This window comes from Globicephala melas, chromosome 6 (genome assembly GCF_963455315.2).
Source record: "Globicephala melas chromosome 6, mGloMel1.2, whole genome shotgun sequence".
Taxonomy (NCBI): Eukaryota; Metazoa; Chordata; class Mammalia; order Artiodactyla; family Delphinidae; genus Globicephala; species Globicephala melas.
The window spans coordinates 47,020,235-47,035,793 of NC_083319.1; the positions used below are offsets into that span (position 1 = coordinate 47,020,235).

At 37.3% G+C, this 15,559-nt stretch overlaps 1 protein-coding gene across 1 annotated transcript in view; it reads right to left on the minus strand.

The window, feature by feature from the left end:
• Positions 1-15,559, minus strand: part of TMC1 (transmembrane channel like 1) — a 389,456-nt gene that overhangs the window by 72,344 nt on the left and 301,553 nt on the right. Inside the window, exon 9 of the mRNA XM_060300845.2 lies at positions 982-1,072. Within this exon, the coding sequence (XP_060156828.1) occupies positions 982-1,072 (91 nt within the window). The remainder of the gene's footprint in view (positions 1-981; positions 1,073-15,559) is intronic.

Below are 15,559 nucleotides of genomic sequence, written 5' to 3' on the forward strand. Positions count from 1 at the left end.
CAACCCAAATATTCATCTATAACAGAATGGATAAATAAATTACAGCATCTTCATACGATGGGATACAACACATAAATAAAAATGAACTATAACTCCCATGACATGAACATATCTCATGAAAATAACATTGCATCAAAGAAGCCAGAAACAAAAGCATAAATGCTATATGATTCCATTTATTTAAATTGTAAAAACAGACAAAACTAATCTATGATATATATGATGTATAAATATATATTACAGATCTATCTAAATATTTCATATTTAAGATATATGAACTTCAGTCACAAAACTCCCATCTTTATGGGAATATATTTAGCCTCAGGTGGTATAACATTTGTAAAGAGGAGATAATAATACCTACATACCTACTTTGCTGTGAGAATTAAATATGGAAAGATTTTTATATAAAGATTTAATTTTTATAGAAGGATTTAATTCAGTGCTTGGCACATAGTAAGTGCTAAATAAATGTTAGTTTCTTTTCTATCTTTTCCAAAGATCTATATTTATATTGGCATATCACTTGTTTTTTCTTCTTTTCTATCCAATCTACAGTTGATGTTCATGGTAGAGAACAGCTATATGGCCGTGTAACTTGTACACATTTTGAGAAAGAAACCTTGACCCAGAATCCCTTAACTCCCAGGGAATGAAAATGAAAGGGGCTCAACCTTTTACATTTGGAAGTGATAAAAGCACACAGGTCAGTCTTTTGCCATGAATCAATGTTTATCGACTTATTTTCATTTTAACTCCTTTAAAGAGCCTTTTAGGACCATTTTTTTTCTGAATCATCCCTTTCTCCAAATTTCAGTAACGCAGAATACTCTTTATCTACTGTATATGTACCTATGTATAGACATAACGTATAACATCTTTTTCACTCAGAACAGAACCAATTTTACCACCCCTCGGGGGCAACATGGCTTCTACTGAGCATAAATGGCACCAACCAAATTGAGCTAAGAAAATACTTACCTTGCCCATCATCATCTTAAATGCAAACCACCGTTTTCCTTTTCCTTTCCCAAGAGCCCCTTCATTTTCACTCACAAATTTTTTTGCTTCCCTGAGGAAATAAAACAAAATAAGGGGTGGGTGGTGGTGGGTTGAGATTAATACAGCATAAAGATAGTGGATATTTAATTTTATTAGGTCTACTGCCTGATTTCTTCTAGACACTTTCAAACCCTTAACAAGTGAATGTAAGCTGAATTTCCTAACCTTGGGACTTGTAATAGATGTTTAAGTTTTTTAATTCTGGTCAGAAAGAATGAGATATTTCAGTCTCACTGGAGTCATCAAAAAGCAAGGAATTTATGCTAAGTGTCAAAATAGAGAACCCTAGTTCTTCTCATTTCGACCACATATAAAATTGAATCTGAAGTTTACTTCAGATTCTGGCAGTCGGAATGTTTATTTTAAAATACTTTCTTTCCTTCTTTTTTAAGGATTGCTTTTTTAAAAAAAATAGGGCAGGAAGTTTAGGACAAACTGACATAGAACACACTTATTGATCTGGTATTTAATCTTATAAAAGCGATTATGACTTAAAACAGAAAAACCATACTCTGTAAAGCAAATGGGGTTGAGAGAAGAGAAAAAAGGAAAGGAATACTTTTTGGCCTCACATTCTGAAAGGGCTTCAAATTTAAACTTTAACGCTATTCCCAAATATTTGTACATTTACAGTAGTCACATTAGTGTCTTTGTGTTTGTGGTAAAAAGCATTAATTCATCAAAATGCATAAAGTGAACATGTTAAATATACAACTTTTGTAAACTTTTTAGTCATTTTTGCTATTGTTGTTTGTTTGAGATATGAAAAGAATTTTTAAAATAGAGGCAGTCCAGGCTTGCCTTGACCTCTCCAGGGCCATAAAATGCATAACCCAAGAGAACCAAGGGATAATCCAAACCTGGACATTGGTTCTACAGGTACAAAGCTGTCGTCAGTCGGGTGGCCCCTGGAATATGTGGTTTTACAGACAAGCCCCTTCAACACATGACTATAAATAAACAACACACAAAGTACTCTTTAAAAAGTGAAAAATGAAACTTCATCCTTAAGTTGGTGAAGGATTATCTGTGTTCCTTAGTATCAATGCTAAACTCATGATTTTACAATACCCAGTGATGAAAACACCACGTCTGCTAACTTAGCTGATAACTAGAAAATGGTGCCCCATTACTCACCCGTGCATGTGCACCCACCCATGACCTGCCATAAAAACACAAGTACAACAGAGAAGATTCTCTTCAGTCATCAAACAGACTTCCCACATCATTTCCTTAATGGCAGGGACAATATCTTGTCCTTTTTGTATCTCTCACAGCACTGTTCACTACTTTGACCATAGGAGGTGTTTAGTAAACTGAAATCTTCTTGAAATAGACCTAAATGGCATAATTTGGATAGACAGAGACAAGGGAGTATCTAATAATTGTATTTTCCACATCAATTAATGCTTGAAGGAAAAATCATTCCTAGACTTTGGGATTGCACCCTTCCCTTGGGTCTTCTCAGAAACTTACTAGGACAGCTTTCTAGAAATGAAGATTTATTAGGCTGGCCTTGTCAAACACCCTGACATTTGACATGACTTCTGGGCTGTGAAGATTAATTGAAAAATAGTTTCTAGAACATTCTACACATTTTAAAATGTTCAATAAAGCCCCATCAACAAGTATAAACTGAGCTCTCATGGCTGGGTTTTTAGATCCATGCAATCAAAAAACCGTTATCACAGTTAAGCTTTAACTATGTATTATAGAGATGATAAGACAGGAGTGAGTGTGGTACTTAGCAGACACTTTATAAAATGTTGAACTGATCTAACCTGAAAATCAAGTAACTCGAGTTCTAACCCAGACTCTGTGATTTGTCTCTATAACTTTGCCCATGTTTTTGTCACTCTCTGTACTCACATTAAAGAGCATCCCACTTCTCAGAGGAAAGACTACTTGCTCAGGACTCGCACACACCTGAGCAAGCTCTGGCACAGTTTCCTTCAGTTACTGTGTAGCTTTTAACAGGTCAGGATTCTCAAACAAACAAACAAAAATTGGGCAATTGCTTCCCTGCTTGCTGGGGTGGTGGCGAGAATAAGATGAGACTATAGATGTGAATGTGTTGAAGGAATTATTACACTGTCAATTCCACTGTAACACTTGTTTTGAAACCAAGAATCTGTTCTAACATGATTGTTTTATATTACGGAACAATTTGAACATAACACAAATTTTGTGTTTGCTTACATGTGATTTTATCTACAAGAAACACTGGGTGAATACAAGAAAAAAACACATCCGTCTAAACCTAGCAGTGTATATACAAAATGCACACACCTCATCAACCAGCTACTTCATGGCACCCCATGTGTTAGAAAAGTCACATCCATTCAGAGCTGGTGTTACAATGACCCTCCTTCCATGCTTCACAATAATTCACAAACTGCAATCTTGTCATTTCCACAAGCAAACTTCAGGTCTTTTTTAAGGTACACTGCCATATTTATTGCAGTGTTTATGTATTTCTCAGCCATTAAACATGTGTAAAATGTTGCTACCATTTTCTTAAATTTCTATCTTTTTTTAATGTGTCACTGATGATGTTTCTGAATATTGTGCCCCATCCCCATTTTTCCTGCAAGCACTGTAGTTTTCATTACCCAATTTTTCATAGTGTAGAGATTTTTAGGAACCTATACATCATGTTATAGCAATTATTTGGCATCAAGAATTTTGAAGTTCATAAAACCAAGTATACACAGGAATTATCACATCATTCTCTATTATAATAAACATATATAAATGGAGAACCAAAAATTCTTCTTAGTAGTAAAATCAAAATTTGTTTTTCAAATGTAACAAGGTGACTATTTTATGGAGATATCCACTGCTCCTGATGATTAGCAGATAATTAGAGAACATCAGTTTGGCCTATTAGAATTAGATCACTTTCTAGCTGAGTGGCCAATTAGAAAACACGACGGCTCTAAGCAGACAGGAGTGTAAAGACATAGCTATTCTACTCCATATTTCTGACAAGATTTTAAATTTTGTGAGCTGATAATTATGTTACAGGAACATTAAACTAGCAAGATTTAAGAGAGAGAGGGAAGTCAGGGTTATAACCAAATTTAAGTCACCACAAAATTAATTATAAATTCATTTAACAAATACAGAAACTTATTTTCATGGCATTCATAAGGTTTCTTAGCAGTTATTATAGATATATTTTCCTTTGGACAATCTAAACAAGTTTTTATTTTTTGTCTCTTAAATTGCCAATTTATCCCTGATACTAAGCATAGTTTCATACTTCTCTTCCAATTACTACCCTACCCCACCCTCAACACACATATCCTGAAGGTTTTCAAATGAAAGTCTGGACTTCACTCTACTCCACATAGTCACAAGTGCCCGAATGCCCTAACCCCTCCTCCATCCTTCAAGAGATCTTCCCCAAGTTTCATACCTAAGGGCTCCCTGACCAGCCATTCTAGAGCCTCCTGTTCCCCACTTCCCACCCTGGCCAAAATAACTACTAGACTCAACTCATCAGAAATCTAGGGGATGACTTTAAAACAAAGCCAGGGGTATGGGGTGGGCAGAGAATTGTTAAGCAAGAACAGATTCTTGATCCCCCTAATCTGATGCTCTTGGGATGTAAGAAAGCATTCTTGCACCTTTCCGGCCTAGAAGAGGGGATACTGGGGTGGAAGAGCTCAGTGAAAGAACACACCTTAACACTATTTTGGGGGCTGACCTTTACAATGAGCTGGCATGATTTCAGGATGGAAGAAAACTAGTATCACCCAATCCCATCCTCCCTGATAACACATTTCTTAATCAGAAGACAACATCTTTCACTGTGCTGTTAGAAACAAGATACAAAAAGAAACTAGTCAATATGGAGATAAACACTGACTGATACTTATCACACTAAAGTACCCATAACAGATGTCAGAATGCAAAAAAACAAAGAGCAGAGTCTTTGAAAACTAAAAAGCAACACATTTTCTTTATATTTTTCCTGTAGTGAGTCCATTTTCCTACCCATTTGTATTGATCTGGATAATTTAAAGGGATTTATCTACATGGCTAAAATGAAATAGGCTCTTGTGGATAAACTTTGACTAGCTGGTGGCCTCAAACCATCCAAATATCTGACTGAAAAATGTGTGTCATCCCCTTGAATTGCATTCAACAAAAGCTGCCTGCCAAGACTGTAATCCAGTCTCCAGGTCTCAGAGCTCAAAGCCCTGGTACAATATGCACAGCTCTCTGAGCTGTAACCCCAGACCCAGGGATAAATAATTGAGCAAGGTCTATTTAATGACAATAATACCTGGCCTCATAATTTATTTATCAACCCCTTGTGCTGGTAATTAGAATAATAAGGTTTCATGGGCTTTCAAGAATGCTTTCACAGTTAGTTGAAGGAGCACGCTTTGGCCTAACTTACAAAAAAGATAATTTACCTATAACACATGATACAACACTGATGACACAAGGGATTTAGGACATGCTATGCTGCCTCTGACACATTCTCATCCCAGGAAACATGTTCTCATTTGGGTTAGGTTAAGTTGACTTTTCTTTCCTCTTGTTCTCAGTTTGATAGTATCATTGAGCAAACAACTTATTGCTCAAGTAAACAAAAGACTTTTCAAAACTGGTCTTTAAGGCAACTGTAATCAAAACTTGTGCTCATGAACATTACTTCCCAGTAAAGGGATCAGAAGAATGAAAGGTCTTTTCCTAATAAACAATGCAATTAAAAAAAAAATAGTTGACCAATTTAAATTGACTAAAAGTCAGAACTCTGACTTTTCCTAAAATATTACTGAGTAATTGAAAGAAAGTTGAGGAGGTAAGAAGACAGTCTAATATACAGAGATTGAAAATAAGGATTATAGGCCTTTCTAGATAATATAACTCCATAATTAGACTGGCAGAATTATTTTAAGTCATCCTAATACTGGAACTGAGAATTCAAAGCATGTGCTTTTATAACGGGGATGCTGGTGGCAGCAGTTATAATGGTTAAGATGCTCAGTTGTTTCATCTATAAAACAGAGACAGTAATAGCTATTCCACAGGGTTGTTGTATGCATTATAGGAAATAATGTATGTGATGTGTTTAGTAACAATGTATGTAATGCATCCATGGCAAACAGGAAAAGCACTATAAAGAGTAACTATTATTAATAGCAATAGTACTAACAGAGCTGACTTTAATTTTTATGCTGACTCTCCAAATTAAAAAGTTGAGCAAGGACTAGATACTTCCAGGCAAAACCCTGCAGAAAGCCAGTCCATTTCCCCTTAGATTGTGACCCTAGTGAGATGTGAGAATAGTGGGAATTGGTCTTGTTACCAAAAGAGCAGGAGAGAATTCAGCCTTACATCTGAGACCTGATGAGAGTGCCCAGGTGTCCGGCTGCAGAACCCCCGGCTATGATGCTGCCGGGGAGGAGGTATTGGTGGGTGCCAGCCCGAGTCCTGCTCCAGCCATGCTGTGCTGTTGCAGAGAGCTCAGGATGCTTGGACAGCTGGGGAGTCTGTGGTAAGAGACAAAAAGAGAGCTCTCTCCCTTGACTAGGACCACATTCTATTCAGTTCTGCGACCTGTATCTTACAACTGAGACACAGATTTGAGTCCTGGCTCTGTCACATACTAGCTGTGTGCTCTTGGGGAGATGTTGTTGATCCCAAGCTTTCTCGCCTATAAAATGTGACCAGCAACAGTAACAGCAATGACAGCTAGCATACTGAATGTTTGCCATAAGCCAGGCACTATTTTTGTCCATCATCTCCTTTAATCCCCACCAAATCCTGCAAGGTGGGAACTATTATTATACCCATTTCAGAGATGAGGAAACTGAGGATTAGATCAGTAAAAGAAGTGTCCAAATTTACCCAAAGAGTAAGTGGCATAGCTCAGCTAGGAATTGAGCTCATATGTCCAGTTCTTCCCAGAATGACATCATTATTTACCTCATGGGATTGGTATAAGGACATGTAAAAGTTGAGACAACATAAACAAAGCAGTTCTTGGTATATCAGGGGTAAATGGTACTTTTGATTATCATTCAAAGACATTTATTATTTTTCTGGGCAATGTATATGATACATTGAGTAAAACTTCAGAATAAAGAATGATTTGTACACTACCTTTACAACTATGTAAAAATCGTGTGTGTCAATGGCCAAAGACTGGGCAATTATGCAAATAATTAGTTCCTCTATTTTCTAAAGTTATAGTACTATCATACAGTTTTGTTTACAGTAATAAAATATAGATTTTTATTTGTTTCAAGGCACTGTGCTGTATGAAGAAAAAAAAGAATGTGGCTCTATGCTTTTCTGTAAGGCATTTCTAATTCTATTAGAAAGCTAAGACATAGATAAATATTTAGGGCATCATCTAATTACTACCAAATGAATAAACAGTAAAGTTAAGTGCTGAAAGATTCAGATGAGAGAGTGGGGTGGTTAGAAAGAACCTTGAACAAAAGGAGGATTCAGCTACATGGTCAACGTTGCAGGAAGGACGTTACAGCGCAGGGAAATGGTGTGAGCAGTGGTGAAGAGATGGAAATGCACCTGGGGTCTTCTGGTGGGTGATGAAGAAAACATTCTAAGTACTTTAGAGGAGGAGTTGGCATGCCCTGATGCCCAGTTAAGCAGTACAGAATTCACTCTGATCTCTATAAGGATCCATGAGCATTTTGTTAGCAGGAAATTGATAAGTGCAGTACAGTGTACTATATGAAAACTGTTGCAACAATGATGTGCAAGATGAATTAGAGGAAAACAGAATGAGAGGCTGGATGTAACTTGATTTCTAATGCCTTTATACAAGCTGTTTCCTCTTTCTGGAATGCCCTTCCCGTCTTCTCCACCTGTTCTCTTCCTTTCCATTTTCAGTTCAACAGCCAGGCCAACACTACAGCTCCTCCATAAGGTCTTTCCTGATTTTCCTTTCTAACACTCGCCTCCAGCCCCAGGTCAGGGTGATTTAACCTCTGACCTTCATGTAGTAATTACCTCATGTATTGTAGTTAACCCATGGTCCATTTCCACCACTGCACTGGGATTTCCTGAAAGCAAGGTCCATGTCTTTTGTTGTAATTTCCCAATATTTAATATAGCACCTGGCACAGAAGTGAGTTTCAACAAATGTTATTGCAATGAATGAACACCTAAAAGAAGACTAGATGATAATCTGGCTGTGGTTCCTAAACTACCTACACCTCAGAATCACCTGTGGGATCTTTTAACAGAATCACATGTGGGATCTTTTAAAAATTTCAAAGGCCAGGTGTCCCCATTCCCAGACCACTTAAGTCACAATCTCTAGGGGTGGGACATAGGCATCAGTACTTTTTAACATCCCTAAATGGTTCCAATTTGCAACTAGTTGAGGACCAAATTCGGAACTAAACCAAATATTATTTGTTGAGAGTAGTAAATTTAAGAGATTTTTACGTGGCCAAGCAAGTTGTTGGAGGTTTGGGCTAAAAAGCTACTATATCAAATATGATTAAATATGATTATTTTGGTGTCCCCCTGCATTGGTAATACTCTACATATTTTGAAGCTTGATAAATTCATTTTGGTGAATAACTTTATTTTTCAAGTCCCTAGCTCACTCTTTATCTTATATCCCTAAAGAGTAACTGACTGAAAACGTCTGAAACAATCTGAAAACAAGGAACAAAGAACAAGCAAAAATGTTGTCTGTATAGTCACATAACCTCTTACCCTATATATGTGGCTTATTTTGGTGTGCTTCCCACTTCATAGATTTCACAGTTTAAAATATATATATATGGAGAGAGAGACAGAGAGAGAGCACCAAGACTTCTAAACATTTCATCAGCAATAAACATAACAATGATCTATCTGTGCACAAAGAGTTCTTAAGACAATTTTTTCATCAGCTCTGATGATATTCATGGAGATGTGTCAAAGCCAGCTGCTGGTGTTGGTAAATAACCAAAGCAAAGCTTGGGTAGGTCAAATCTGTATTAAGTTCAAAGTTACTACCCATAGAAATTCTCCAGACCTAGGATAACTTCTTTGTTCCCTGGACTATGAAACAATGCTAATTTTCATGGCTGGCTTAAATGTCAAATAAAAACTCAAACATATTTTAGTTGTACCCTAGAGGTCAGTCAAGCATCTCAGAGTAATTTTAGATGAATCAAGGGAGAAACAACATAGCTGGGCTTTAGTAGTTTAATAAAGAAAGAAAGCACACTAGATCCTCTTTCTACTTGCTTATTAAATCTTTTCCGAATTCTGCTCTACCTGGTTAATTTAAAAATCAATTTATGGTTAATAATTTTCCTTTGTATTATAATAGCAGGGAGAGGGGAAAGAAGACCATATAGATTTCCCCAGGAGCTAAAAGTTTCTGCTGAGTTTTAGATATTGGTCACAGCATAAACTGGTTTTCTGCCATACAAGGACACCAAAAAATTCTAAGATTTGTAATGTTGTCAGCAGAGACAATGTGCAACTAAGTTGCTATAAAGAATTCTTTCTCCATCTAAAACAATCTGTAATAGTAACTTCATTAATATCTCTCCAGATCTTATTAAGCTCTGTATCAAGGATTTTTTATTTTATTTTGATTTTTGTCTTTTGTTTTAATGAATCAATGAGCATGCAATTAACAACACTAATACCTAAAACAATACCCCTGAAAGTAGGGGTGGCATTACGTGGGCTGCAGAGTTCTAGGCCATATCCCTAAGACATCGAGGTATATCCCAGTCTATTGTTATTGCTTTGTTTTGAGCAGAAATGAGATTTAGGGAGAATGTGTCCTTAAAGCCACAAATGAATCGTAAGATCAAGAGCGGAAGAGTAACAAGAAAAGTTAAATCTAAAATCTTACCTCAACTATTCTCAACACCAAAAATTTGCAAAACGTCAATGTATCCTCTCCCTCCTTCACTGTTGGAAAATTATACTCAGAAGAAGGTGGAAATAGCACTGAAAATACAGATTGCTATACATAGATGTAAGAAGGACCTATCAAATTCTGATCAACAAGTAAATTAATTTTATTTCTATAATCTTTTCATTCTCCTTTTTACTTAGCCATTTTTTCTAAGTATTTATTGAGTGTGTTTTATGTTTTTAGCAGTGAGTTAAGTGTTTTGAAAAAACTAAAAGAAACATGTAGATTCCTTTCTGAAGCTTAAACTCCATTAAGAAAAAAGAGATATAGGCCCATAAAATTGTTACACAACAGTGCTAGGCAGCCTTGAAGTAAAAAGGGAGAGGGCCCTGGAGGCTTGAGAGCTTGTTGAAGACATTGTAGACGAGATAAGAATTAAACTGGACATTAAAAGGCTGATAAAATTGAGTAGGCAGAGAAAGGCATTCCAGGCATCGGTTTGCAGAAATTTCCTTAAGAAAGGAGATATTTCCACCATGAACCTCAAGTACAATCTCATATTCTTAGATATACTAACATTCATGGATTGGTAGACATACTGTGCTAATTTTGCTTGGTTCACGTGCATTCTAATCAAACATGTTTAATGAATCCTGAATACTGTGAAACAGAAGGATTCATGGGGCACTGCCTCAGAGTGAGAGGAGCCATTCTGCTTTGAAAGGTTTGGTAAAATATTTCTGCACAACACCTGTGTCTTCATATTTAGCCCCTGGTCAACATTTCTAAGTATTGTGAAATATTTTTTTTCAAAATTTTGTGTGGTGATATTTAGGAATACCAAAAAGCCTTAGTTTTCTGTTAGAACAGTGTGTTCTGCCTTTTGAGCCAAGAGTGGGCAAGAAATTTAAAATGATGGCAGTTCAGTGAGCTCTGCGAATAATCAAGACTACCTGGTAAATTTAATCTCTTGCCACAAGATCAACTTAGATCTGGAGTCTGTCCTGAGCATTTGGCAACACAACTTAGGTGAGGTCACCCACAGAGCATATTATACTCCTATGTGAACTAGTCTTTCTGCTGAGTAGACTTGGAGTCTTACTATTTCACAGTTTCCTTCCATAGCCTCCCTTTTAAGCTTTCCCGATCACTGTGACCAACCACTGGTCAAGAAACACTATAATAGTGAGTTCATAAAATATAAAACTTAATTCAGCCAAAGAATCATGTATCTTTTTTTTTTTTTTTTTGCGGTAGACGGGCCTCTCACTGCTGTGGCCTCTCCCGTTGTGGAGCACAGGCTCCGGACTCACAGGCCCAGCAGCCATGGCTCACGGGCCCAGCCGCTCCACAGCATGTGGGATCCTCCTGGACCGGGGCACGAACCTGTGTCTCCTGCATCGGCAGGCAGACTCTCAACCACTGCACCACCAGGGAAGCCCAAGAATCACGTATCTTTTATAGATATTTGAGGGTAAATATGTATGTATATGTATAGTAGTATATACATATATATGTGTGTATATATATTACAAAATCATAATTAATATGACTCTTTGAAAGAAGTGATTTATATTTAACTTAAAAGTTTCTAATTTTCAGGACAGAGGGAATCTTAGACACATTATATTGAATATGGAAAACTATTCCCCTTTCTTCAGCTCATCTAATTTTTTATGATATTCTAATATAATATTCTCCAAGCTTTACTTTCAGTATATGCATTTTAATAAGGTGTAACCATTTTTATTCTATAGCAACAAGCTTGAGTCCCCCGAAGTAGTGTTCTACTTGCCATTTCTTGGTTATATACATAAAAACGTCTTCAAAAATACCTTGCTTATTCTCTTATTATAAACATGATAAATTTAAGGGTTATCTTCATAATTAGTACCTTATCTGAGATCTGTATGATACTTTCCCAAAACAACAAGGATAAACTTCTCAAACTAAGCTTATTTTGTGCTTATCATCTGCACATTTGCTTTCTTTTTACTGTTAATGTAGTATGTCAAATATATTTAAAAGTATTCCTAAATAACTTGAAGTCATAATTAATGAATTTCTCCTTTTAATCAGTTTTCAAAGATCATATATTTATGGATAGTCTAATAACAAGTTGTGAAAAATAGCTATCACTGACAGCTAAAATTCTAAAGAGTGCAAGTTAGGTAAGCTGCTGTTTATCAAAAATTTTTGGAGGCTAGGATACTTTGGCAAGCTGGGGAAATTAATTCAGTGTGGCTTACCATATGTGATACATTGACTGATAATACTTGAGAAAGTAGTGTATAATGAAATGCAATTAAGAAGAAGATGATATATAAGAAGGTGTAGAAAATGATTACTATGTGACAGGCATCATTCTAAGTGCTGTAGGTCTATTAAATGATTTAATCCTCTCAGGAACTTTATGAAGTTCTACTACTTTTATCCCCATTTATAGAGGATAAACTCAAGGATGCAGAGGTTAAGAAACTTGTCTAAGGTCACAGCATAATGCTTGATACCTAGGGGACTCTTATTAAACAGTAGAAAAATTGGATGTCAATGTTACATTTTGATCAACAAAATTCAGCTGTACTAATTGCCTACAGACTCTCCATTCTTTGGATGAGAAAATGAATGTACCCAAGATACCTGTAATGTACAAGAACTAAAGGTCTCTGCTTTGGTTGAGTTTTTGGTGAATACACACTTCAAATGATTGAAGTGTGTATTAGTGGATGAGTACACACGCTTAAAAGTCCTCTTGTGTGGAATCCCTCATTCCTTCACAGTGGCAGATGAAGTAAGGCCTTTTTGAACTAAAGTTGAAATCACAATTCTTGCCTGTGAATTATATTAGCTTCCCCTACCAAAAAAGAAGAGAAAAGAAAACCAAAAAGCAGTGTCGAAGGACGAAGAAAGTTTGAGTAAGGAAGGATGTTACCTTAAGGACTAGGTGACACTTTCAAGCACCTGTTTAAAAGTAAATGAAATTCTAAGAGTAACTTTCTTGGCTTTACTGGGTGTTTCATTAATAAATCACCAGGCCTAGTCTGCCAATGGACAATTCCTGGGAACTTGGGTCAGGGTGCTACAAAGCTCAGAAATTAAAGCAGGCAGTATAATAGCTAAATAAACATCTTCTTCATCAAAATAAATCATTTTAAAATGGCTTTTACCCAAGAGCCATTTCCATGCAAAAGTATATTGGAGTATGTACTTCCACACCCTAATCTGTAAACTCATGGAATGATAGAACTGCTCCATCCCTAAAATAAGTTTCCTTAAATATCCAATTAAGTGGGTTTCTTAAAGCTATTTCTTATGTTAATAGGCACAGAAGCATTTTTTTCTTCAAATGAATGCTTTATATGGAAGTACATTGTACAGAAAAGAAAAACCACAGGTCTCCTCTGCTTGATGCTGACATGTGGCCAAGCAGTCCTCCCTCTGACCTCTGCCTCCTTTGCCCTTTATAAAGGGACTTCACCAAACTTAAGCTCTGAGGACAGCACTTTGAAAATTATGGGCCTACAATCCAGTCCTTTTATTTTATAAATAAATAAACTGAGGCTCAGAGAGGTAAAGTTAGAAATTAGAGCTTAGAGCAGAGTCCAATCTCTTAATTTTCAATCCAAAACCTATTCCACTATAACAAAATAAAGTAGTTGTTTATTTAGGTTAAGTGATGAGGGCTTTTAATCTACCACATAGAATGTTCTGATATAGTCAAAGGTTTTAGTTTTCAGGATGACTAATAAGTAAATCTGTCATTTTCCATCCAGGTGTTTTATTTCACCTATGGTGGCTGGTACATTAGTGCAGCCACTTTTATAGGTAGGAAAGATCTATTCATCCAACTTCTGAGTTAAATCCATTAAAAACTTAAACACAGATTAAGCTAAAAATCCTTGCTGTTGGATATTTTTCAGTTAGATAACTAATAAAAAATAGGAACGACCTTCAAGTAATTGGAAAATCCACTACTCTTTCCCTTTTCCTAGGCCTGACCCACACATATTCTCACCCATTCAATAAACAGTCCACAGAATAGAATATTCTGCTTAATGAAGTTTTCTGATTCATTGAAGAAAGGGATGAAGAAAGGGATGCTCAATCCTGACCGTACATTAATGACTTTTAGAGTAAAATCCTGACCGTACATTAATGACTTTTAGAGTAAAACTAAAAATACACATTCCTGATCTGGGCCAGACACCCCTGCCCCTCCACCCAGAGATTTTTATTCAGTAGGTTTAAAGATACATGAATGTTTGAACCTGTATCAATACACAGGAAAACATACATTGAAAAACACCATTCCACAGTGAAGGTGGAAATGAGGTGGCTTCTCTTCAGCCCTAAGGAGCCAATTCTGCTGCCTCAAAAATGCTGAGCTCGGGCTTCCCTGGTGGCGCAGTGTTTGAGAGTCCGCCTGCCGACGCAGGGGACACGGGTTCGTGCCCCGGTCCGGGAAGATCCCACATGCCGTGGAGCGGCTGGGCCCGTGAGCCATGGCCGCTGAGCCTGCGGGTCCGGAGCCTGTGCTCCGCAACGGGAGAGGCCACAACAGTGACAGGCCGCGTACCGCAAAAAAAAAAAAAAAAAAAAAAAAAAAAAAAATGCTGAGCTCCAGTTCCTAAACCATGTTTGAGAGTCCATATGGATTTACAACCCATTCTTTGAGGTTCGTGCCTATGTATTTACTGCTTATATTAACCAATGTTTGACCCTCAGCCCTGAGAATGCTCAAGTTCCTAGTGGTAGATAATCTTTCAAAATATGAGAACTACCCCTGAGTCTCCCACAGCATCCTCAGAACCATAAGCTACCATTCCTGAGGCTTTACTCTAAAACATATCTTAAAACCTTGACCCTCTGTAAATTCTGTTTTAGAAGTTTCACAAGTTTTTCAGAGTCCAGAGCCAGATGGGAAGCCTCAGAACCTAGATACAGATCCAAACCTGTGATGAAAATATCTGCTCCAGTTATATTGAGCCTAGTGCCTTGGATTCCATAGACTTAGCCAGAAGTGATGATTGGAGGCTACTTCTGGGAATAACATAATCCTTAGACACACTCTCTCAGAGTATGATGTCTCTGAATGGAATAAAAGGGTGGGAGGAAAGCTGCCTGACTCCCATGTTTTAGTAACACTGGGGTAGAGAACCTTTACTGCATGTTCTAAGAAGTACTGACCACTATCTAATATGTGATAGGAACCTGTGGGGGAGAAGCTCAGTACAGCATTCAGAAACCTACGAAGGGAGACAGGTCGGGCACTGTAGTACCAACGACTTTATCACAGAGGCTGAAACCAAGAGAATCAAGTTGACCATGGCCAACGGTACCAGCTGTGCAGAATACTGCAAAGCCACAAAGCAGGAGCCATTTCTGGCTGTGGAGAATCATCCCAAGACAGTGAGCATTGCTGACAGGTGAGAAGCCATAGTTGTTTCTTCTCTGGGCCTAAATCTGTGCTTCCATTCTGCGAGCTGGCTTTCACTCCAACTTTCTGAATCACTGTCTTGATAGCATGCCTAACTTGCTCCCCAGCTACAGGGGTAAGAGGCAGCAAACTTGAATGCTTATAAGGTCCAGCCAAGGAGCGTGAATAAGAGATGTGGCTTGTTTGGGAGCTGTGCA